Genomic DNA, 24385 nt, shown 5'->3' on the forward strand with positions numbered 1-24385 from the left:
CATTTTAAATCTCTATTCTTTTAAGTTTAAATTAATTTTAGGGCATTTTTCTGTTTTCTATAAACCTCACCCAGACCCTCATATACTAGAAACTATTCTCACACAAAATTAAATAATTTAGTTACCATTGAATCGGGTAATTTAATGGTAAAGTGATTCGATCGGGGAAGACTCGTAAGTTAGATCATCATCTATTCTACTGATTTTGCTTGCAATGGGGTAAGACTAAATAAATCTGTTGTCGATTTTTTTTTTACTCCGACAAATTTAGATTACAAAAAACTACTGTAAGGGGATTTCCAAGAAGAGGAGGGAAATGTTTCCATAAGTCTTGAATTTGCAAAGGGTATGAATCAATAGCGGCAACAAGACAAAACAAGTCAGTATATTAGCGTTTAGTAGCTAGTCTGCTGCATTAGGTGGAAATCGTTTAAAGATAATAAAGGATTTTTTTTTTACTGAGGCAGCTGCCTCGGTTGCCTCAACGTAAGCTACGCCAATGGCAAGTGAAAAATTCTACCTCATTGAATCCGTATTCATGTGACCACCAGTTTAACCCATTAGCTAGAGATTGGTTACGCATGTGTAAATTGTGTTCAGCCAATAAAAGAAAAAGAATGTCAACATTGAAAGTGAAACAAAGGTAAACCTTTACGTTGACTGATTCGATCTACAAAAAAATATTCTTTTTCAAGTAAAAACGATGATTAACTAATTTTTTAACCTATAACATGAAATCAAACAGACCTAGAAAAGTCCAATTGCACGAGGTCGCTATCTATTTATGTTTATCGGGCCTATCCATTGTTAATTGTTTATTTCAGACTTGTTGTAATTTGGATATACGTTTTAGTATGTTATAAATCAAATATGAGAACTTGATTTAAATCGGTGCACATAAATTTGACAAGTTTAATTCAGAGAACGTTCAAACTTGATACTAGTATATCAATATTTGTTGTGATTTAATTGATGAAGGCAAAGTATAGATCTAGCTCATCTGTAGTAGGCACGATGATGGCATGGTGGTTTCCTAGACTCACCAATATCAATTTGCCCTTTTGTATCTATTCTATCATAGACAATCAGGAATATTCCATATATAATAGGTATAAGAAGATGTGGTATGAGTGCCAATGAGACAACTCTCCATCCAAGTCAAAATCTATAAAAGTAAACCATTATAGGTCAAAGTACGATCTTCAACACGGAGCCTTGGCTCACACCGAACAGCAAGCTATAAAGGGCCCCAAAAATTACTAGTGTAAAACCATTCAAACGGGAAAACCAACGGTCTAATCTATATAAAAAACGAGAAACGAGAAACACTTATTAACCACATCAACAAACGACAACTCCTGAACATCAGATTCCTGACTTAGGACAGGTGCAAACAATTGCAGCCGGTTTAAACGTTTTAATGGTACCAAACCTTCACCCTTATCTGAAACAATAGTGTAACATCACAACATAGAAATACACACTATAAAATATCAATTGAAATGGCTTAACTCAATCAAAAGACACATTAACACCAGTGAACATACACTGAACAAATAAATTTGATTAATGATACAATGTAAATACAAAATAAATAAACTAAGGGAAGAAAAATTAAAGTTACATGTTATACCGCTGTGAAATGTTAAACAATTTAAGAAAAACAATATGCTTGAAAAAAAAATATCAGCCATTTGCAATTACTTTAAACACAAGTAAATGAAAATAATTTTGTTGTTAGGTATACGTGTACAGTTCAAATGGAGAAAGGAAATATTTTTACAAAATAAATAATTTTGATGTTTATAGTACGAAGAAGTGAAAATTTATAGTAATACCAAACACTTATCAAAGCTGGTATATAAACCAGATATAACCCTGAATAAGTAAACATTAAATATCAAAAAGCATTACAATTAGTATCAACAGGTCAAATAAACAAGAAAGTACGATTTGAGAGTACTCGCAATTACTGACAGCTAGTTAAAAGCCAAAAACAATTAATAATAAAAAATCATGCATCAGAGACTAAAATTAACTAAAACACATCCCAGGGATTTAGTATTTTAACGTCATGGACAGTCAAAGAAGACACATGACTTGTGCAATGCCAAAAATAAATGTATCGACAGGCAGTAGGATAGTTAGGAGTTAACCTCTTTATAGATCAAAATGAACGTGGGTGTGTCTTTATACACCCCGTTTGAAAAGAATACAAATTTAGTTATGTTTTAGTTTCCTGATGACAAAATCGATATTGGTGCCAATGTAAACTATATTCAAAGATCTAAATACAACATTGGTAAGATAACCTTTACTAATAAGTTTGTTTAAAGGTTCGATGAGTTTACACGGATCACATAGTGATTTCCGCGCTTTAAGTGCAATATTACCGTAAAATTTAGGATGTGAAATACCGTTTTTAATCAGTTTTCTACAGGTACAGCCAAATTTACTAATCAAATCTTTGTTTCTATGAAAGAATTTAGTAAAAGTTTTACGTAATTTATGGTAACGAAATCCCTGACTTAATAATTTATCAGTGATGCATTGATTACGTTAGTTAAAATCTATGACATCACTACACACACGGGCATAACGAACGGGTTGGTATATATAAACACCGTATGATGGAGCCAAAGGAACATCGCCGTCTAAAAAAGGAAAATTAACAATATGGAATGAAAAGTCGTCTCTTTTGTCGTAAATTTTAGTATGGAGTTTTCCTTTAGAGATTGAAATGTCCAAATCTAGAAAAGGACAACTACTGCTGTTTATGTTAGAGTATTTCTATTTGGTACAATGTGCATTTGGACATCTTTGACATCACGGATCATCTTACAATGTGTCGACCCCTCTTCATCAGTCACAGGGACCATACTAGTTTAAGTTTGTGCATCTCCCCACAATGTTTAAATCGAATTAATGATACTAGTATTTTCTATCCAAGTACATACATTTTAAACCCGCTGCATTGTTTGCACCTGTCCTAAGTCAGGAACCTGTTATTCAGTGGTTGTCGTTTGTTGATGTGGTTCATTAGTGTTTCTCGTTTCTCGTTTTTTATATAGATTAGACCGTTGTTTTTTCTGATGGAATTGTTTTACATTTTAGGGCCCTTTATAGCTTGCTGTTCGGTGTGAGCCAAGGCTCCATGTTGAAGGCCGTACTTTGACCTATTATTGTTTACTTTTTACACATTGTGACTTGGATGGAGAGTTGTCTCATTGGCACTCATACCACATCTTCTTATTTCTTTATATATCATTTGCATCCATCAGCCACCTTTCCATGCAACACCGTCCCTTAGTGGCTTTTGCAGTTAAGTTACATATCCACCAAATTTATTAAAAAATAAATGGGGAATGTGTCCATGGGACACAGATGATGCCCCCGCTTGCATACCACATTACGAAGGGACATAACTCAAGAACGGAAAAATTGACGCTACCTTCATTCAAACTTGATCTGTGTATTATGGTAATACACATTGTGTATAAGATTCATAACGTTTAGTTGAGGCAAACTAAAGTTACAGAACGGAAACGACAAATTCAGCAATTTTTCCATTTGTAAAGGGGCATAACTCTAGAATGGTAAAAGTGACGTCACCAAAATGCAAACTTGATTTGTGTTTTGTGGTAATAAGCATTGTGTATAAGTTTCATAACATTTGGTTGAGGCAAACTTAAGTTAGAGAACGGAAACGAAACATTAAGCAATTTTTCCATTTGTAACGGGGCATAACTCTAGAATGGTAAAAGTGACGCCACCAAAATTCAAACTTGATCTGTCTTTTGTGGTAATAAGCATTGTGTATGAGTTTCATAACATTTGATTGAGGCAAACTTAAGTTAGAGAACGGAAACGAAAAATTCAACAATTTTTCCATTTGAAAAAGGCATACATTTGTAACTCTAGAATGGTAAAAGTGACGCCACCAAAATTCAAACTTGATCTGTCTTTTGTGGTAATAAGCATTGTGTATAAGTTTCATAACATTTGGTTGAGTCAAACTAAAGTTATAGAATGGAAACCAATTTCGGGACGTACGGACGTACGGACGGACATGGGTAAAACTTAATGTGCCCTCCGCTACGGCGGGGGCATAAAAAACTTGTTATTGTTGGATTTTAAGCTTATACAATCATGTTCCAATTATTTCATATTGTAATAAAATGATTTTTGCTAGTCCATCTTTTCTTCTTCTTATAGTAAATGAACGAGTAAAATGGAAGTGAAAACGGAAAATGGATAAAGCAAATGATATCCGTATAACTTATTTTAATTAATTGACAAACACAAGTAATTTTTTTAATTTCCGAAATATTTGTTAGCTTCCTCTATGCTATCATTGTCTTTATAAACAATAATTGTTACATTCACCTTCTGACATTATATTACCCACAACAAAAAATCATTAGGCAAAGGTCAAGCAATAATAACCTCATCCAATCGAATTACTTAAAATAAAATTGCTAACAATGACCGGTCCATATCAAAATAAATTGAGAAGGGAGAAAATGACAGACTTTTAAGGTATTTCTTTTGAGTACGACTACACCGAAATCAACCTAACCTTTTGTAAGAATTACAAATACCTAGTACAGTCAGGGGCATTACTTAAACAAGTAACTTTTAAAATTACCTATACAAGTAATGTTGACAACGAGGCTATTTTAAAAATTACTTATTTAAGTAACTTTTCTAAATATTATTTTTAAAGGTGTCCAATTATACAGATTTTACTAGTTTTAACAAATTTTTACAGTCATCTGGTTTTTTTCCCCATGAAATATAAAATCTGATCCTTCTGAAACACTAATTGCCTTTCTGACGCACTTATCTTTCATATCGACGCTTCTGGGTCAAAGATTGGTCTCTTGGGATAATTAAAATATCGTTTTCCTTGAAAATCTTGAAGGTAGACAGATATAAATAGATAGAAACTTGTGAATTAATTAAGACTTGAAGTTACTTATAATTTGTAACCCAAAACAAGTACATATGTTCCTTAAATAAGTGTTATTACTAATTCTTTCAAAGATGTATAAAATAACTTATTCAAGTTACATTTTTGTCATTATTTTTAAAGTAACCCTTTATGTCTATACTCCTCTAAAATCTAATAAATTCTTAATTTTATGATATGAAATGATGTAAAAATTCATAAAAACTACATTTAGTCCATGCTTCTATTGAAATTTAAAATAACTCTATTGAGTAATTTTATACTTTTTTTTAAACAACAAAAATTACCTATATAAGATACTATAAAAAGTTACTTGTTTATGCATTGGCGGGTTTTCCCAATCTTACGTAAGCGTATTTAAAGCAGTATAAAGTTTTGCATTACAAAATCAATAAATTTATCGGTTTTAATCAACAAATTCGCCTTTTTAATGTGCCAATTTTTTAATTTATAATCATTGATAAAAAAATTTTAAAAAATGAAATCCTTTAGTCATGAAAAGTATGTTGTGCGCAATGTACAACGCAGGTCAATGTATTTTTATAACTCTGGTATCTTTTAATTTATTTTTGTCATACTGCATTACATGTATAAACAGAAAAGGGATGGGCTTAAATTTAACATGCATATAAAAGATCTTCAAGAAACAATTTTCTAGAACAAAATCATTTTGAAGTATAGGTAAGTCCATCTATTTTATTTGGGACTGTATTTATTTATTTAAGGTATAAGAATTTATACTTTTAGTCAATAATTTAATGGATAAAAAATATACGAAGATTGCATTGAGTACAAATGGTTTCAATGAAATCAAAGCCAGAGTTTCTGGTATTACGTACATACAACCCGTATAAAATTCAGTGCACTTAATATCGTGTAAGTTCACCACCAGCATCTAGTAAGACTATTTACATGAAAGCAATTAGATTTCGAATGACCTGTTGTTTGAACACGAGACTAATCAGCTTGATCTGCTCGCGCTGACTGTTGAAGCACCAGCTGCTGGCACTTTTAAAGAGGCCTGTCAATCTCTTCCTATAAATGCTCGAGGGGATTTAAAATTTGGGGAGAAGGCTACAGAATTTCTTAATTATTTTTTTGTTAGATGTCGTGTAGCCTTTCTGTGTGATGACTTGAATGCTTATGTTAACGTTAGAGTTCTGTATAATGGTAACGACATGTGTCTTCTAAATTTCGTCTTTCGTATTTTTGGCATTGCACTAGGTTTTATTTTCCTGTATGGGAAATAGCAGTCCGCAACATTTCGCTTCCAAAGCACAGTCGACTATCGGTATGCAACAATGGGAGAAACACTCCATGGGTCGTATGTGTACTCGGGTTCAATCGTTGATAAGACGAAGTAAATAAAAAAAACGTGACTAAGACAATCCATGCATATGCCAATAAAAGACTGGGCCACAGCTTGTGGGTTTAACAACACTGCAGTCATCGTTGAAGACGCTGATATGTAAATATGACTCGAGAAATATGAACTTTTAATACTGGGCATCTTGCATGAAGTTCAGCTTCTCGCAAGTAATTATGGACAGATAGCGATATCTTGCGCATGCCTAGTATATACGGATGCGGTGAAAACTGCTTTGTGGCATATCCTGTTGGTGACACTACCGGATGAACCGATTTTGGGCTGCTAGTTTGTACCGTGATATTGACACATGGTTTGTGAAGGATACGTTTATTTTCTTTGTTTTAGAACCGGAATCTCCATTTGAATTTCGTTATATATTTATAATATGATGCATTTGTTACTTGTGAAAGAAGACGAAGTGTGTATAAATCATTAATTAAAAAACTGATTTTTTCCAAATTTAAACTACTACAGTAAAATGTACTAAGGCTATCAATTAATTTTACAGTTGACAAATTATGACATTGAAAAATACCACAAAATCACTATCATTTAAAAATAATCCGTAAATTTTGAGGTACACTAGGTTTTATCATTGGCTTTGAAAAGGGCTAATCAATACATAAACCATGACCAAAATGCAAAAAAAAAAAAAAAAAATTACCAGCATATTTTCAATTTCTGTTGAAGTGATAATGTAAACGTAAAATTAAAAACAATGAAGTTAAGGCTTATTATAATTCAACCTTCGTGTATCAGTTTCCAAAAGTTACAAGATACAAAAATCTGCCAGATTGATAAGGGGAGTTTTCCCAGAGAACTCATTTTGTTTGCTATAAAATTTAAAGCATATGTTGAATAAGCACTATGAATATAGAAAGTGCATCATAAGCCTATTTGGCTTGCTGATTATTTTGTATTTTAAAACATGTATTTATTTGTTTATTTAGGTTGCACTACAATAAATAATTCTTCTTCTTCTTCTATAGACTCATTTAAAAATTATGCAGAATTTATTTTCATTGTTTAACTGTCAATATTCTTTTGGTAATCAGATACAACTAATTAGCGGGAAATGATGTGATGCCCCTTCCTTATATTCTTCGCAAATCCCGAGACAAACGATACCGAAAGGAGGAAACGATACCGGGTAGGATACTGCGCAAATGCGGAAGACTGAAATAAGTTAGAAAAAATAGTTAACGATTTTGAGTTCATTAGTATATTGATCTTTTTATTGGTTTTTAATTTTATTGATTTTTCTACTGTTATTGAGGACTTAAACTGAAAGTCTTTGTCCTCATATATATAATGCAACGTTGAAAACCCTGCTTACTGCTTAAATAATTTGCCTCAATCCAGTTAGCAAATTAAATCATTTCCTTTTGTAACGTTTAGTGAATGCATGCCTTTACGGGTCGATAACAATTATTGAAGGTATGCCTTTACGGGTCGATAGCAATTAATTTCAGGAAACACGGAAATAAAGAGAAAAAATGCTTTTTATAGCCAATGATTTGTTATAGCAGATGTAGTTCGTTCATTTTTGCGGTGACAGTATTTTTTCATGGTATATGGATTTTGTAAATGTAGCACATTGAAACGAAACGATACATAACAAGATTTAGAACCACGATTTGAAAAAAGGCAAGCAACTGCACTAGTATTATAGTATTTTTTAATTGGTACATTGCTTGATTTTTGGTATGTAGTTTTATAAGTTTTGCTTTTTCGAGAGGTACTAAAAAGCAAAGTCAAACGTATACGAGAGCATATTTGAAGATTTTTTTCAGTTGACCATAGCCTTGGGTGCGATTAGACATTGGTTCTATCCTTTGCCAGCTGATGAGATCAAATTAAAATAGACAACCGAGCAAAGTTTCGATTGAATTAAGAATAACTTGTCCGTATTGCTTGAAAAGTATACACTGGTATACACACAGACATTCTGCTGTAGGAAACAACAAGCATTCGGCTCCTAGGAACTGGAATTGATCATTGTTGAAGCATTCGAAATTTTGATATTTACGGAAAAGCAGTACAAAAAGTATCTGAATATCGTCAATCATCCCCGCAAAAACAATGTCCTTCCCCTGAACAATTATCAAAATAATAACTATCAATGGTGTGAACGAAGATCTCAATTTGCTTGAATCCTTTATATATATATAAATTCCTAATTTCAGTGGTCGATAGTTGAGTATAAGGATGACAGGATTCAATTTCAACACTTCTAGTCTGCATTTGATCATTCTTTTGTACGCCATTATTTTCCGTACTTTTATGATGTACCTGTTTATTATATGTTATCAATAGGTTACAAGAGCGCAATTATTCATAATGCATTTTCCATAGGGTACCAGTGGTGTTCCGTATTTTATTTCTCGAAGACTACACAAACTAAGAAAAAACAGAAAGCAGTTCCTGTTGCTAGAAATGCCAGTGTTGCATAACAACCAAAAAAATATATATGGTCATGCGGCAAAAATTGACTTAAAATGCAGTTGAAAAACATCGTCTATTTTTTTTCGCTTAATGAAAAAGGCATATTTTTAATGGCTCCGACGTGCAGAAATGGAAGATATTTTCTACACTTTGTAAAATGTGAATTTTATTTTCTGTGTTTTTTAAACCTAATTGGATAAGCTTTCGATTAAAAGTAATTCCAATCCTGTATCATCCAATCAGAAGCCTTACAAGATTATATTCTGAGGACCCTCTTACTTGCCGGTAAAATGTAAACAAATAATTGCGCTCTTGTAACCTATAAGTGCTTCCTTACTGATTTTATGTTACCGTATTTCACATTCATTACTGCATTCTTCTAATCGTAATCGAGATCATTTTAGGAGAGGATTGCGTAATGTGTCTGTCCAAAGTCAGGAATATGTACTTTTTGTTAGTTATTCTAAGTGATATTGTTCATTGTGAGAATAGCAGATGTTCGGCAAACAAAAGATTCAATACGTGTCTAGGCTCGCTGAATCATGTGTAGAGCTTAATATAAAGTACAGATACTAATCAGTAGTTAAAAACTGTATTTTGACCACTTTTTAGATTTTCTTCGACTATTTGCGTTGATCGACGGTTGTTTTATACTAAATCCAAAGCCTCTTTTTAAGGAGTCATTACTCTAAAACGACATTTTTTACAATTTTTCAATTGTTGGCTAATATTCAAAAAATTGAAAAATAGAGATAATGTTAGAGAGAACTTTAAATTGCAAAAATTATCCGAAAGGAAAGATCTGAAAATTAGGCGCTATAAGTCAAATGGAGATATTGCCCTAAAATGACGATAACTGTTTCCCAATTTTGTCGTTTTTAGTTGTAACAAAATAGTCTTTTTATCATTAAACGAAAAGAAATGGGTACATAACCACAATGGACCTATTGTAATCATTTTGGGACAATAGCTAAGATAGGAAATAGTAGATATGGGAAAGCTTTAAACAGTACATAATGATAATAAAAAGATTTACTGATAAGTCGAATGACAGAAATCATCAGTCAACTTCATATCTAGGATCTGTTGCCCTTAAATGATTATAGAATCTTTTTTGCGTTTTTGACTAGTACTTTTATTTTGTAAATTGTAGTAGATAGAGGGAAATTTTATATGATAGGTCAAAAGAGTTTTCGATTCATAATAAGAGTTATTGCCATGAAAATATACAGAGAAAAAATAGTAAATAGCAAAAAGTTATCAACAAGATATATATGAATATGTTTGATTATTTGTTGGTTTGTTGTCTTGTTTCGCTTCATACATGTATATGTAACATGTAGAACGACGCTGTTAACTGCAAACAATTCCACAAAATTAGATTAAAAACAACAACAAAAATACAATTGTTTATCGACTTCTTACAGTAGTTGTTGACCCTAAACCACAGTTCGCATTAATTTTTATTTCTTTTTTCACCATTATCCTGAAATATTTAATAGATAAACAAAACATCTGTCCAGGGAATGATCAGCACAAAAAAACATTGACCCACTCGAGTTCCAATTCAGAAATTTTCTCTGTTTTTATTGTACAGTTTTGTGCAAAAATGACATGATTTAGTTGATATTTCGTATTCATTAAGGGTAACATTAAATGTCCTTGCATCTTCTCCTTCAATGCTGTTTTAAGGAAGTGTTTAAATAAAACATTTATTAGTGTGTTTTGTTTGCCACAAGTCATGTTTATTTTTATTTTTTTTGAGAAATCGATTTCTCTCTCTCTCTCTCTCTCTCTCTCTCTCTCTCTCTCTCTCTCTCTCTCTCTCTCAATGTTATAGAGATTGCTGGTCAAATTAAATTTCATCCATCACATACCGTGTAATACTGTCACATGCCAAGCATTGGCAAGCATTGCCTTACAGTTTGGTACCATTAACATGTTATATATTATACACCTTTTCTTTATATTTCTTTCCTTATTTGAATAGATTTCTAACCAAAAAGAATCTTGAAGTAAGGGACCTCCACGTGGTAAGATTCGGGCAACAGTTATTCGAATATCTGGCCAACACCTTACTCTATCATGTAAGTAATATAACAGAAATCAATATACCATTTAGGGCGCAGTGAAGATATTTGAAACTACAATATTGTAATTAGAAAAGAAAGATTCCATATCGCGTTTGTCGTTTTTTTTTTTGCATTTGTTAACAGAAAATGTAATTTTTATTTTTATTTAAACCATGCGTAGAAACACTTCTTTTAAAGTTCCAACAAGAAAAATGAATAATGTAATCTTATAACTAGCCATTGTATATTGAGATTGACGTTTCGAAATATCCATTGAAGTTCGTTGCATTATTTTTCTCTATTGTAATGCATAAAAAAGATTGTTGTTTTAAAAACAACGGTATTGATTGTGCGATACATAAAAAAATATGTGTTTTGTAGGATGTACTGTAAAGCTGAGTTTTTTTATGTCGCCAAAATTTTCATCTTCTTTTTTGATATACACGAGGCATCAAGTAAGCATACAATTTATATTCCTTAATTAATTAGTTTATATTATTACCATTTGATAATACACATCTATTCTTGGTCATCTGTATATGTGGAACAGTGCAGTAAAATAAAAAAATAAAAAAATAAAAACACAGAAACATTTGACAAATTTGCTTAAATAGTGTTGCAACCTTAGTTTACGTATACAAAGTCATGTACCATTCATGAACTGTGAAGTTCAACTTACAAAAGAGTGGCGGAAGATACAAAAGGACTATTCACACTAACCAGTGAAGACAAATCTGCAACTCTATGGCAACCATAGCAATAAACGAAAAACTATGGAAAGAAACTGAGACTATCGTATACACTTCAAAAACACTTAAACATGCTAAAATAGTTCAATACAAAGCATTGTATCATTCCGATACTAGTTTTCTTGAAAACAATCATTCAATTTATAGAAATATAATATACACAGCAGAACGATCCGCTTTAGTTAATTAAACATTAGCTTGTAGTAGAAAGAATACTCATAAGTTCTTTTCTTTTCTTTTCCTTTTTATTGTCTTTATACTTATTGCAGTAAAATGGGAAATAACAACAACACCAGTAATTATTGGGAAAGAGGCACGCCTGATTTGTAATGGACAAAACTGTCCACCTGGCAACACCAAAAAATGGCTTGGTGGGAAAAACTATGACCTTCTTTGCTTTGATAACCAGTCAAAGAATATCTCAAAATATGAAATGAAGTCAAATGGTACAGATTTTGAGCTTATGATTAAAACCTTGAGCTTCAGCGATCTGAACTGTGAATACACGTGTGCCTGTGGATTCCAACAGTATACTAACATGTTAAAGTTTGACAAAGAAGTAATTTGTAAGTTAACAAGCAAGATAAACAGCTACTTTTACATGAATCAGTTTTTTTACTTCTGTAATCTTATAGTACTAAAACTGTACCTAAATTATGTAGTGTTTCTGGACTATTGTGCTATTTTAGTACCATAATTCTACAGGAATATATTTGTATTACTTTTGGACCTCAATAGTGTACAAAATAGATGCATATTACTTCTTTTTTACTATAATTTGATAGGGAATATATTAAAAGTGCATTAAATACTTTTAAAAATACTGAATTGATGCAAAAATGTTTTTGTATACCTAAGCTGTTAAGCACATTAAAAGTACTAGACTGTATAACATGTTACTTTCAACTTGAAACACAAATCCAGGACTGTATAAATTATGGTAGACATAAGTGAAAAAGTACATGTACCATAAATTCGAAATACTGATCAAGTACTACATTATTTAAGTTTTCAGTACTTTAGATTAATAGTACGCTACAATCAGAAGAAGTAAAATATAGAGTCATTTTTATCTTAAACAATGACAGACACTTTGTATTTTGTCAGTTTAACCGTAACGACAGTTTTGTTAGCAAATTAATGAAGTCAACATATATAGCAGCTGCAATGCAAAACTTGCAAAAATCGTATAATGCCACACTAATGATTTGATGTCTAGTTCTTCGGACAACTGCTAAAAAAATATTGGGCGAGCGAGCGAAATTTTGTTCTTTTTTTTTCTTGAAAATGATTTTTTTTTTTGAGCGAGTGCTTTACAAGAAAAGCGTGCTGTAAATTGCTTGTTTAATTGTGTGATTTAGAAGTTGTACAATTTATGTTCATGTTATAACTGGGTTTTTTCTTCCAAAAAAACGAGGACAACAGATACTCTAATGCATAATGTTTGGTCTATTGGTGCCTGTGCTATAACAGACTTTCTTTTTCTCACTATGGTTTAGTTAATTTGGGTTATTTTCTCCACGTAAGCTTTGTCTGCGTGAATTATTATTTAAATCCACCAGGCAACTATATATTTTAAGGAAACATAGCAACCATTGTTATCTTCATTTTTTATCAAATAAAAAACTTCTGTCGACTCATGTAGATCTGTTCATTTACTCTTCGTTTGGGTGAAGTTTAAGTGTAAGAGAATAAAGGGTAATAAAAGAGTAATTATGTTACATGTAGTTAGGCAAATGACACATGTTGAATAAAAGTAAAATATGTGTATGTTTCCAAGCGAATGCTCTGACATATATTTGATAGACGATGTTTTCATTATATGGTAATGCTTGTTTATTGGGAGCTTGACTTGCCTTTCATATATTTGGCATTGAATGTGTTGTTTTCATTTTGTTTACATCAAGTTGGAACTATTCATCCATATTCAGGATCAAAATAATGAGCGAGGTGAATATTTATTGCCTTGTACTAAAACAACATGATGAGCAAGATATGTATATTGCTATACATGTACAAAATGTATATCCCAAGGTATTAAAATGTTCCATTGAAATGCCTGTCACCACATTCAGATACGTTATTTTGACTAAGCAAAAATTCTTTCCTTTTTCTCCTAACAACGGAAAATTTAAAACTGTTTAACTTGACGAGAAGTGGCTAAACCAATTACACACCCATAATTTTGATGAGTATGCAAATAATAAATTCTACCATCACATTGGTCTCGTTGGTACTATTTAAATCCCCCCTGACAAAGAAGAGTTCGGTTTGCATGCAAAAACATTAACAGGGGGATATGAGGTCTCATCAAAATCGATAATTTCGAGGAAAACAGCTTATTTTGTAAAGATATAACATTTCGGGGGGTAATTCCCAAAAACAGAATAGAATAAACAGAAAAAATACTTGAACGATTTTGTGATAAAATTAATATAAATCGTGAGAAACATGCGATTTATTTTTTATTCATACACCAAATGGTATCATTTTTTGGTGGTTTTTGTTTTTGGATAATGATGTGAGATCTGAATTTGGTACTTAAAGATAAGACTGAAACACAAAAATGGGGTTTTTAAACCAATGTGTTAAGTTTTAAGATATACATTTATGTTAAAAGGAATATAGAGAAAGGTGCAGTATGTTATATAGGTAAATAAAGGGATGTGTAATTAAATATTTGCTAAGTTGAAAGATTGAAGGTCAAACTTAGCTTATAATATAAAGAATGCATACGTCATCAAGATGTTCATATTTTTGTATTCTAATGACTCTGTGTGCCATAAACAATATGTGAATCATCATTTGACATAAATGAGCAAGGGATTCCACAGATACACAAATTAGGGAAAGAAATAGTATCCTTCACTAAAAAATGTTTCCTCTACTAAATTTCCATAAAGATTCGATAAAATAGTGGACTGAATAAACATGTTGGTAAAGATATATATTGAAAGAGAGAGAGTTCCCATATAGTGGTTATTATGCATACAAGAGTTTACACCTTAACACCCAGCACTAAAGACAAAATCTCTAAATGTCTTCAATACTGGGTATACTGAAAAGAATGTATAAGGTGTACATGTGTTTTTGCATGAAACAAATGTAATTACGAACAATTTCACAGAATAAAGGTTAAAGGTACATATTTTACTCCACAGAGGGACGCTACAAGTGCATTTAGATACCACATTCTCTTGCAAAAGTACAGCTGCTTGTCTGTAGTGTTTTTATACGACCGCAAAAAAACTTTTGGGATCGTATAATGGTATGTTGTCGTCGTCGTCTGCGTCGTCGTCGTCTGCGTCGTCGTCCGAAGTCACATTGGTTTCCGGACAATAACTTTAGTTTAAGTACATGGATCTCTATGACATTTTTTAAGAAGGTTCAATACCACAAAAGGAAGGTTGGGATTGATTTTGGGGATGATGGACCCAACCGTTTATGAAAAAGGGGCCCAAAAAGGGGCCCAAAACAAGCATTTTTCTAGTTTCAGGATAATAAATTGTGTTTAAGTATTTCGATTGCTCTGAAATTGTACCACAATGTTTAATACCACAAGTAGAAGGTTGGGATTTATTTTAGGGGTTATGGGGTCAAAAGTTTAGGAATTAAGGGCCAAAAAGGGGCCAAAAAGAACCATGTTTCTAGTTTCCAGACCATTATTTGTGTGTAAGTGTATGGATCTCTCTGACATTGTACTACAAGGTTCCATATAACAAAGGGAAGGCGGAGACTGAGTTTGGGGTTAATTGCCCCAAACATGTAGGAATTAGGGGCCAAAAAAGGGCCAAAAACAAGCATTTTTCTAGTTTCCAGACAATAACTTGTGTGTAAGTGTATGGATCTCTCTGAAATTGTACTATAAGGTTCCATACTACAAAGGAAAGGTTTGGATTGAGTTTTTAGGTTATTGCTCCAAGGGGAGGGGGGGTTTCAAAAAGTTGGTGGGGGGAGAATTTTTTCCCCAATTTTTTTAAGGGATTCATATTTTTATATTTTTTTTCAAAATTTTTAAAATTTCGAATTTTTGAAAAGTTTCAAGAAGAAATCTTTAATTGCGCAGTATTGCGCAATGGGTTTATAAGATCTTTGACCACATTTATTTTGTGTCAGAAACCTTAATTATGTCAAAAATTTGATCACAATCCAAATTCAGACAGTATCAAGCTTAAATATTGTGTCTAAATTTGCCCCAACTGTTCAGGGTTCGACCTCTGCGGTCGTATCAAGCTGCGCTCAGCGAAGCATTTTATTGAGGATGATATTGAACATTGGTTTATCCTTGTCATTTTCTTTAGAGTTTGGAACTTATTACCATGTGCACCCTTAATGTATTTTGTTTTAAAACATATTTAAGTTAAATCTTGTTTAATAGAAAACAAATGGCCGTTGTTATGGGCAAAGTTTTGTTGCTAGGGAGAAATTACAATGATTTTGTCCAATAATTGCATTACATTGTGTCACATTTAAACAGTATATAAATGAAAAATTCACTGCATGTTAAACAGGTTGAATCTTAAACAAAAACAGATTAAAGCTGCACATTTGGCATAAATATTGAGTTTATCGCCACCATTAAACTGGTTGCTAGACAACAGAATATACCAGATAGACCCAAAATACAACCATTTTCAGAAGGTCTGTGGTATAGAGTTACAACATGAAATTTTAAACGAAATTTTTGGGTTGGTTCCTTATCGCCTCTTGTCCTTTGCGGAAGTGGTAATGTTTTTTTTTTATAATAAAGTGATCAATTTCTCCGAAACAGGAGCGGGAAAATCCGAAGGACTAGGAATCAAATTGGTGTGGCCTAAAACGACGTTGCGAATGTGACATATTGTACTATAATATATTGTTGTACTAGGATAACATATTTGAACAAATACCCTATTAATAGTATCGTTATATCAATGGCTCTTAGATCAACCGAATCAGGCAACGTACTGTGAATGACTGTTCTTGTTTTCTAGATATGGTTCTATATAAAAGTTGCAAGTAATTTTTCAGTGGTATAATTGTATACATATTTCAAAGACTAAGGACTGAGAGTGAACTGTGAATTCATTTTTGAATGTGCTTTTATAACGTTACTGTATTCATTGAAGAATATCTTAAATCATTCTTTCAGATCCACCAGTTCTACATGACCACTCTCGTGCACACTTGCAGGAAGACGGTAAATTCCAAATTAATGTGACGATGGAAGTTTTTCCGTTACCAACATGCAGAATAGTCTTAAAGGTACACATTTGTTATAGTGAATGCACACAACAACAACACATACAAAAACAACAACAAAACCAACAACAACAATATGTTTTGGGGCCCTTTATAGCTTGCTGTTCGGTGTGAGCCAATGCTCCGTGTTGAAGGCCGTACCTTGACCTATAATGGTTTACTTTTATAAATTGTTACTTGGATGGAGAGTTGTCTCATTGGCACTCATACCACATCTTCCTATATCTATATACTGTATTTAGTGTATTCAAGAAACAGAAAGCCGCAAACACTTGTATCATGTAGAACATCGGAAAAATAACCGTTTGAATAATTTGTGTTAAAAACTAAAAGATATATAAAGATTATACAAGCAATGATGAGGTTTCGGGTTTGGAACAGGTACATGAACATGTGACATAGTAAAGTTTCTGAGAAGCCCTCCTCTCTATGTTTCTATGATGGAATAAAAAACATTATTGAATCATGCATACATGCATATATGTTAAACTAAGTCTTACATGCACGTTTTATTTATATTTATCGGTCGTCCCACTGTCTATATCACTCTGCTCACCTCTTAATAAAATTGCATATCACGGCTTTGTGACGTCAAATACGTTGACCCGGCCTTAATAACTTTGACACAGACGACGTCATGATATATGAGCCGACGTTGATAAACTTGACCCGAACTTATCACGTCATCTTCCGGTCTGCTGGTGAAACAAAGAAAACACTTGCTTCTATCATGCAAAATACGCAAATACAACCCGATAAATCGAGTATCTGGATGTCTGCATATTTATATTGTGAAATATTAGCTGCTCGACACAATATGAAGCCTTTTTGATCTCGTTCGCTGCGCTCACTCGATAAAAAGCTTCATATTGTGACTCGCAGCTGATATTTTACGATATCAATATGCAGACAACCTGATAATCGGTACTTATTACACATCTATAACGTATTATCGACGAATAATATTTCAACCATTGTTGATTGCATGTTAATGATCTTTCGAGTTTGTTGCCGAAGTTTACAGGATCGTGACATTGATAAACATAAAAAAACAGATCATGTGGAAAGCGTGACAGATAAGTGAATTGAAAGAGCCATGACATTTGTTTTTATATTTTCCATGCGTTCCCATTCGTTATTTAAACTATTTCTGAACAGTTGTTAAATGAGTTGTTGTACTAAATTTCTTCCTTAAGAATCTGTTATTACTGTTTAACTTCAAACGCACGTTTGTTTACATTCTTTCATCACGGTTTTCCACTCGCACTTGCGCTGGCTAAAGTTATAACGAGAGGTCTCGTAGTTTAGAGTCACTGCATACGGAAAAATATAGGCGAATTAGTTACTGAGAAGTCAATAATTCAATATCGGTACATTTACGAAGATTTTGATAATGTAAAGAATGTTCTTAAAAAAAAAGTTCACGTTCACTTCTTTCAGAGTAAAACTTAGCCACTCAAGTATATAAAACATTTTCAACTTTTTTTTTAAATTTGAAGTTTCATATGACTTTAATAACGACTCGATAGACACGTAAAAATAGAAACACATCAAGAATATATCATATTGTATTTCAAAATTCAATAAAAGCAAGCTCAAAGTACTATACTTGTTGATATGAAATCACGCCGTCATATATAACATTTTCTAATTAAATCTTGTCTTTTAATTCTATAAAAATTCTATGTATATTTTAGGATAGCGTTTTGCCATTAAACATATCAGTGGTAAATAGACCAGAAGGTGAACTTGATCTGTTTGAAGTTGTTGTACAGGCCACAATTGGGACGGATATGGTTCTTTGTGGAGTAAATTTAACACTAGATTGTAAAGTAGGATCGATTCAATACCACCATCTTCTCAGAAGACCGTACTCATGCAAAAAAGGTGTCTTTCTGACCTATTCACATTTTACAATACACTTTTACTATTACCCGATTTTGCAATCTAAAGCTTTACAAATATGAAATAAGAAATGACTATGAATATATAAAATTAGAAGTGGACCATTCCTTTCCATGATTGGCAAAATATATTTCTATAGATCTCAATGTTATGCTACATTTTTAACCGGATTTTCGAAGTAAATATCGGTTATTGATTTGGGGATTGTACGGCGGGCGGGCGGTCGGGCGGGTGATCGGCTGCCAAACACATTTAGATATGTTGTTTCCTCTGACTAAATGAAGGTCAAGTTCAGTTTTCACGATGTTAGCTTTTCTCATTGTTGAGTTACAGGCCTTTCTCAAGAATTCAATTTTTGATAAATTACTCAATTTCTGTACAAAGGGAAATAACTCATTTTTTAAAAGATTTTTAAAAGACATGTTGTTTTAATGATAAATGACATTTTGGATTTTTTTTTCTTTTATTTGGTAAATTGTGTGAAGAATTTTGTGGTAGGTTTGTTTGTTATTCTGTATAAAATAGTTTTCTGAATGCTATATATATAAAAAAAATTTATGATGTGAACTCCTTTAATTAGATAATAATCTATTTTTATTAGGATGTATTTCATTACATTACATTGTGTAGATGAAGTTGATAGATAAGTTGCAGATCTTTATTAGTTTGTGACAAATGAAAGAGAAATATTTGGAACTATTAATTATATTTGATTATAATTTGAAAATAGATATAGTGTAACATTATATCTAATTTTAGAGAACAATTTTTAGTGGTTGAATCATATATTTTACTTGATCCTGTTTGGGGTTCCTAATTTGAAAATTCATTTGATAATAATCTTTTTTTATTAAAGGATATATTTCATCACATTGCATTATGTAGATGAATGATAGATAAGTCCCAAATATATATTATATTGTTACAAATGAAAGAAAAAATATTGGGAACTATTAAATATATATATATAAAGTTTGATTATACTAAGTGTTTTTAAATGATTTTCACCTTTTATCAAGATAACACACCATCTTGTAATTGTCAATCACCCAATTATAACTGGGGTGACAGATTTATTTGAAAACTATTAATAATATTTGTTTATAATTTGAAAATAAATATAACATCATATCTAATTACATCATATCTAATTTAAGAGAACTATGATTAAATCATATTTAATTTTAGATTTACATTATTGGTTCATGGAAATAAGGTTCGAGTTATTTCCCTTTGAACAGAAATGGTTTAACTAAGAAGTATTTCATCCAAAATTGAATTCTTGTGGTTCTTTGATATGCTGATTCTAGCAATGTACTTAGATTTTGGATATTGGACCATAATAGGTAAATGTCCAATTTCAAATTTTTCAGTTATTTGACCACATTTATTTTGTGTCACAAACCTATACTGTATCAAATATTCAAACACATTCCAAATTCAGAGCTGTTTTAAGCTTAAATGTTGTGTCCATACTTGCTCAACTGTTCAGGGTTCGACCTCTGCAGGAAAATCCGGTTTGCTGTCTCTCTGACAGACTCTTGTTTAAATTGATTTGAGAGTTTAACATAATTTAATGTAGCAAAAGGCATAATTAGAATACACTTCTACCATTACCCGATTTTGCAATCTTAAGCTTTACAAATATGAAATAAGAAGTTGACTATGAATATATAAAATTAAAAGTGGACAATTCCTTTCCATGATTGGTAAAATATATTTCTATAGATCTCAATTTTATGCTATATTTTTTTCAGTTGATTTGAAAGTTTAACATAGTTTAATGTAGCAAAAGGCATAATTAGAATATACTTCTACTTAAATTTTCATATTCATTTTTTTATGTTTGCTTGTGGTCTAGTGGGGTTTTAATTTGACATAATGTTTACCGACATAAAAACCTAGGTTTAATTTATAAGGAAATTTGTTTTTTCGTTAAAACTGTTTCATATTTTGTCATGTCGAGGCCTTTTTAAGCGTTCTATTCGATATGAGATTTGCTCATTGTCGAAGTATAAAGGCAACAGTAGTATACCGCTGTTCGAAACTCATAAATCGATAGAGATAAAAACAAATCCGGGTTACAAACAGTGACCTTTATTTGCTTGAATCCGAGTCATTTAGTCTCTTGTGGGTTGAATTGGTTCATTACCAATCATACAGCATTTTCTTTTTTTATATTTGATTGTTTGAAGGTGCACGACGTTTAATGATTTGAAATCAACAAGTTACGCCCTTTGTGACTGCTTTCAATAACTATGAGATCAATGCGTTACCCTCGAGGTAATTAGGAATGGTTTATTTAATAATTTGCGGAATGAAGGCTGAAATGACTGCAGAAATTCTATAGTTTTTAAAGACTGTAATAAGGAATGATTTAAAACCAATAATATCTAATTTTTATGAATTTCAAATCCATCATACTATACTCTGGCTATCACCTAGGTCAAAATTTCATTACAGCAATTATATTCTTATAGCATTACACTAGGTCTTTTCAGTCTGAAAGCTTTATATTAAGTAACTTTTATTTGCATTATATAAAGGTACAATTCTTTAGCACTATATTATCAAGGTAGATTCATGTTCCAATTATATTCTTATAGCAAATCCAATTATATTCTTATAGCATTACACTAGGTGCATTCTTATAGCATTACACTATATGCATTCTTATAGCATTACACAAAGTTCATTCTTATAGCATTACACTAGGTTCATTCTTATAGCATTACACTAGGTGCATTCTTGTAGCATTAAATTAGGTACATTCTTAGAGCATTACACTAGCATTATACTAGATTTAATACATTCTTATAGCATTACACTAAGTACATTTTAAGTATAGCATCAAGCTGGATACATTTAATCATTCTTATAGCATAGCACTTTGTGCATTCAAATGGAAATACAACAGATACATGTACAGCATTACACTATACATTATTGTATTAATGTACTATGGTACGTCGAACTCATAGTATTTCATTTGGTGTATGTTTTCGTCTTGAATATTAATAAAAAAAAACATACACTGGGATGGGAACAAAACATCAAATCGAGTCTATTTTGTTACAGTTTATAACGGGTTCTACTTTTGATCTTAATTATTACAGCCATATAAATTCTCAATATAATATGCATTTTTTCATTGAAATCAGTTCATGTAGATACTGAACAAGTAGTTCAAAAAGAAATTCCTTTGGTATTGCAAATCCATTTTTCTTGTCATATATTATATATCGTGCTTTGTCATGTAGCAAGCGATCGAGACAGGAAATATGGTAAAATGAAATTGCACAGTGGTATCGCAAGACCAGTAAAAATAGGTTAAAAGTGTAGACTAGATTGTTCGCATTATGTGGAATATATAGCACCGCAAATGGTTAATGACTTCTTTCCCTTTCCTTTTTGATCGGAATACTACTGTTAACGATCGAGCACTTGTTTGTTTCAAAGAACATTTTGCGTCAAGTATCAGTATTTCAACCGTCTGGACATTTTAGAATATACACTTGTTTTTAGATTATAATTTCACCACAGAAATGGTTTGATATCCGCTGTTATGTCAAGACTGAGTTGTCTTTGTAAAAGTATATTTTACCAATAAATATAATTATGTATAAACCTAATTACAGATGATAGAGAACATAGTAATCCACAGTATTTTATAATGGCTGGTATAGTTCTCGCACTAGTATTTGTGATTGTGGTCCTAATGAAATGTAGATTAGGTAAGGTAAACAATATAATCACTTTTATCCTGCAATTAGCCAACACATGTACAAATAACAGGTACACAAATAAATGTTTGCTTTATTTGAACCTGTACAAATAAAATATCCTGGTACTCCGCTTTTGTATTGAGCAAAAAGTGCAATTACAAAAATACCGAACTTCAAGGAAAATTCAAAACGGAAAGTCCCTTAACAAATGGCAAAATCAAAAGCTCAAACACATCAAACGAATGGAAACATCTGTCATATTCCTGACTTGGTACAGACAAATGTAGAAAATGGTGGATAAAACCTGGTTTTATAGCTAACTAAACCTCTCACTTCTATGATAGTCGCTTAGAAGTCAATTATATTGACAACAATGTGTGAACAAAACAAACACACATAATAGGTAAAAATGTCAAAATAGGGGTACAGCAGTCAACATTGTGTTATAATCTTATTCACTATAAAACACACGAATATGTCACCGGAAATGTAATTAAAAATAGACCTACAAAAAATGAAAATGACTGAAGTCAATTGCTTTAATTATTTCATTTAATGACGATTTTCACAAACTTTTACGTCATATCAGCTGTATAGGAGTATGCCAGGTAGGCAATAAGGATTTTTGGGGCCTCCGTTTTTATAGATTAAATTTTTAGTTTGAGCTTGAAATTTTCCAGGAAAACACAATGTTACTAATCAAAGAGATGTAGGCAGTGCAAGTTATACAGTTGTAAATGCAAATAAATGTTAAATATGTCGACACGTCAAGAAACAAACAATTATCCTGAGAAGAAGACTTATATAGAAGAAGGATTACATGATATTCTCTCAGAAGGATTTAACCAGCTGAAGTTAAAGGTATAATATTTGTGTATAGATGTATTACTCTAGTGAAATTGAGAAACTTAAGCTGTATAACCAATCGCATAGGTGAACACTGAGACGAAGCGATCAGAAGTCAAACAACAAATATACGGATACAGGCACCGAATACGAAGGCAGTTTAAATAAAATTAGCACCAATTCAGATAGTATGTACAAAAATGTGCAGTTATAAATGGAATATTTTGGCCTTTCAAAACGACATCGTTCCAAGGAAAAGCTAAGTCATGCATCAACTAAAACTCAACATTTACGCATTTGAAAAAATTGTATCGAAGAATCGACGATAAGACGGAGAAGCAAAGAAATAACTTTTGAAATGTTCTTAACTGGTAGTTCACTTAAATCATTATTTTAGTCAGTTGAAGGAGTTGACAATGAATAAAATATATCGATAGAATAATACGAGAAATCGTCAGAATTATAAAAACAGACTGAAACATCGGTGCATTACAACGTATGCATTATAGGGAAGCACACAATTCAATGCGATCGAACAATGACATAGTCATAAAATGATCAACCTTTATTTTTCAGCAATATTTATTTTAGCAGTTTAAATAAAACTGTGTACTCCCGTTTCAGAAGATCATATTTGTGATGACGTTTGAGAATTTTTCAAATTGATGATATTCACCTCTGGCATTTGGTGAGAATTGTGTCATTGTACTTTTATCTGCCTCTATTCTACTTTTGTTCAGATTTGTAAAATGAAATGTTTCCCCATGAAAGTCCATACAATTAATAACCTTCTGACGCTAATAGAATAACACTAACGTACGTCTTTTATGGTTGCAAGAGCGCAATTATTTGTTTACATTTTACCGGCAAGTTTTGTTACCCCAAGATGGTACTCAGAATAGAATCCTGTACAACTTCTGATTGGATGATACAAGATTGGAATTACTTTTAATCGAAAGATTATCCAATTAGGTTTAAAAAATCCAGAAAATCAAATTTACATTTTACAAAGTATAGAAAATATCTTCCATTTCTACACGTCGGAGCCATTAAAAATATGC

At 31.8% G+C, this 24385-nt stretch overlaps 1 protein-coding gene across 1 annotated transcript; it reads left to right on the top strand.

The window, feature by feature from the left end:
- Positions 1–10788: 10788 nt before the first annotated feature.
- Positions 10789–23950, top strand: LOC127711350 (uncharacterized). Its single transcript, XM_052217378.1, has 7 exons — positions 10789–10873; positions 11240–11313; positions 11877–12173; positions 16739–16851; positions 18546–18735; positions 22392–22487; positions 23159–23950. Coding segments are annotated over exons 1-7 (846 nt in total). The 5' UTR covers positions 10789–10871; the 3' UTR covers positions 23233–23950.
- Positions 23951–24385: the final 435 nt, after the last annotated feature.

The sequence above is a fragment of the Mytilus californianus genome, unplaced genomic scaffold, assembly GCF_021869535.1.
Source record: "Mytilus californianus isolate M0D057914Y unplaced genomic scaffold, xbMytCali1.0.p SCAF_8, whole genome shotgun sequence".
Lineage (NCBI taxonomy): Eukaryota > Metazoa > Mollusca > Bivalvia > Mytilida > Mytilidae > Mytilus > Mytilus californianus.

What these genes read in the sequence shown, in the direction of transcription:
- LOC127711350 (XM_052217378.1), top strand. An exon ending in TGATATACACGAGGCATCAA is followed by an intron (nt 11,314 to 11,876) that starts GTAAGCATACAA and finishes TACTTATTGCAG; the next exon opens with TAAAATGGGAAATAACAACA. An exon ending in CATGCAGAATAGTCTTAAAG is followed by an intron (nt 16,852 to 18,545) that starts GTACACATTTGT and finishes TGTATATTTTAG; the next exon opens with GATAGCGTTTTGCCATTAAA.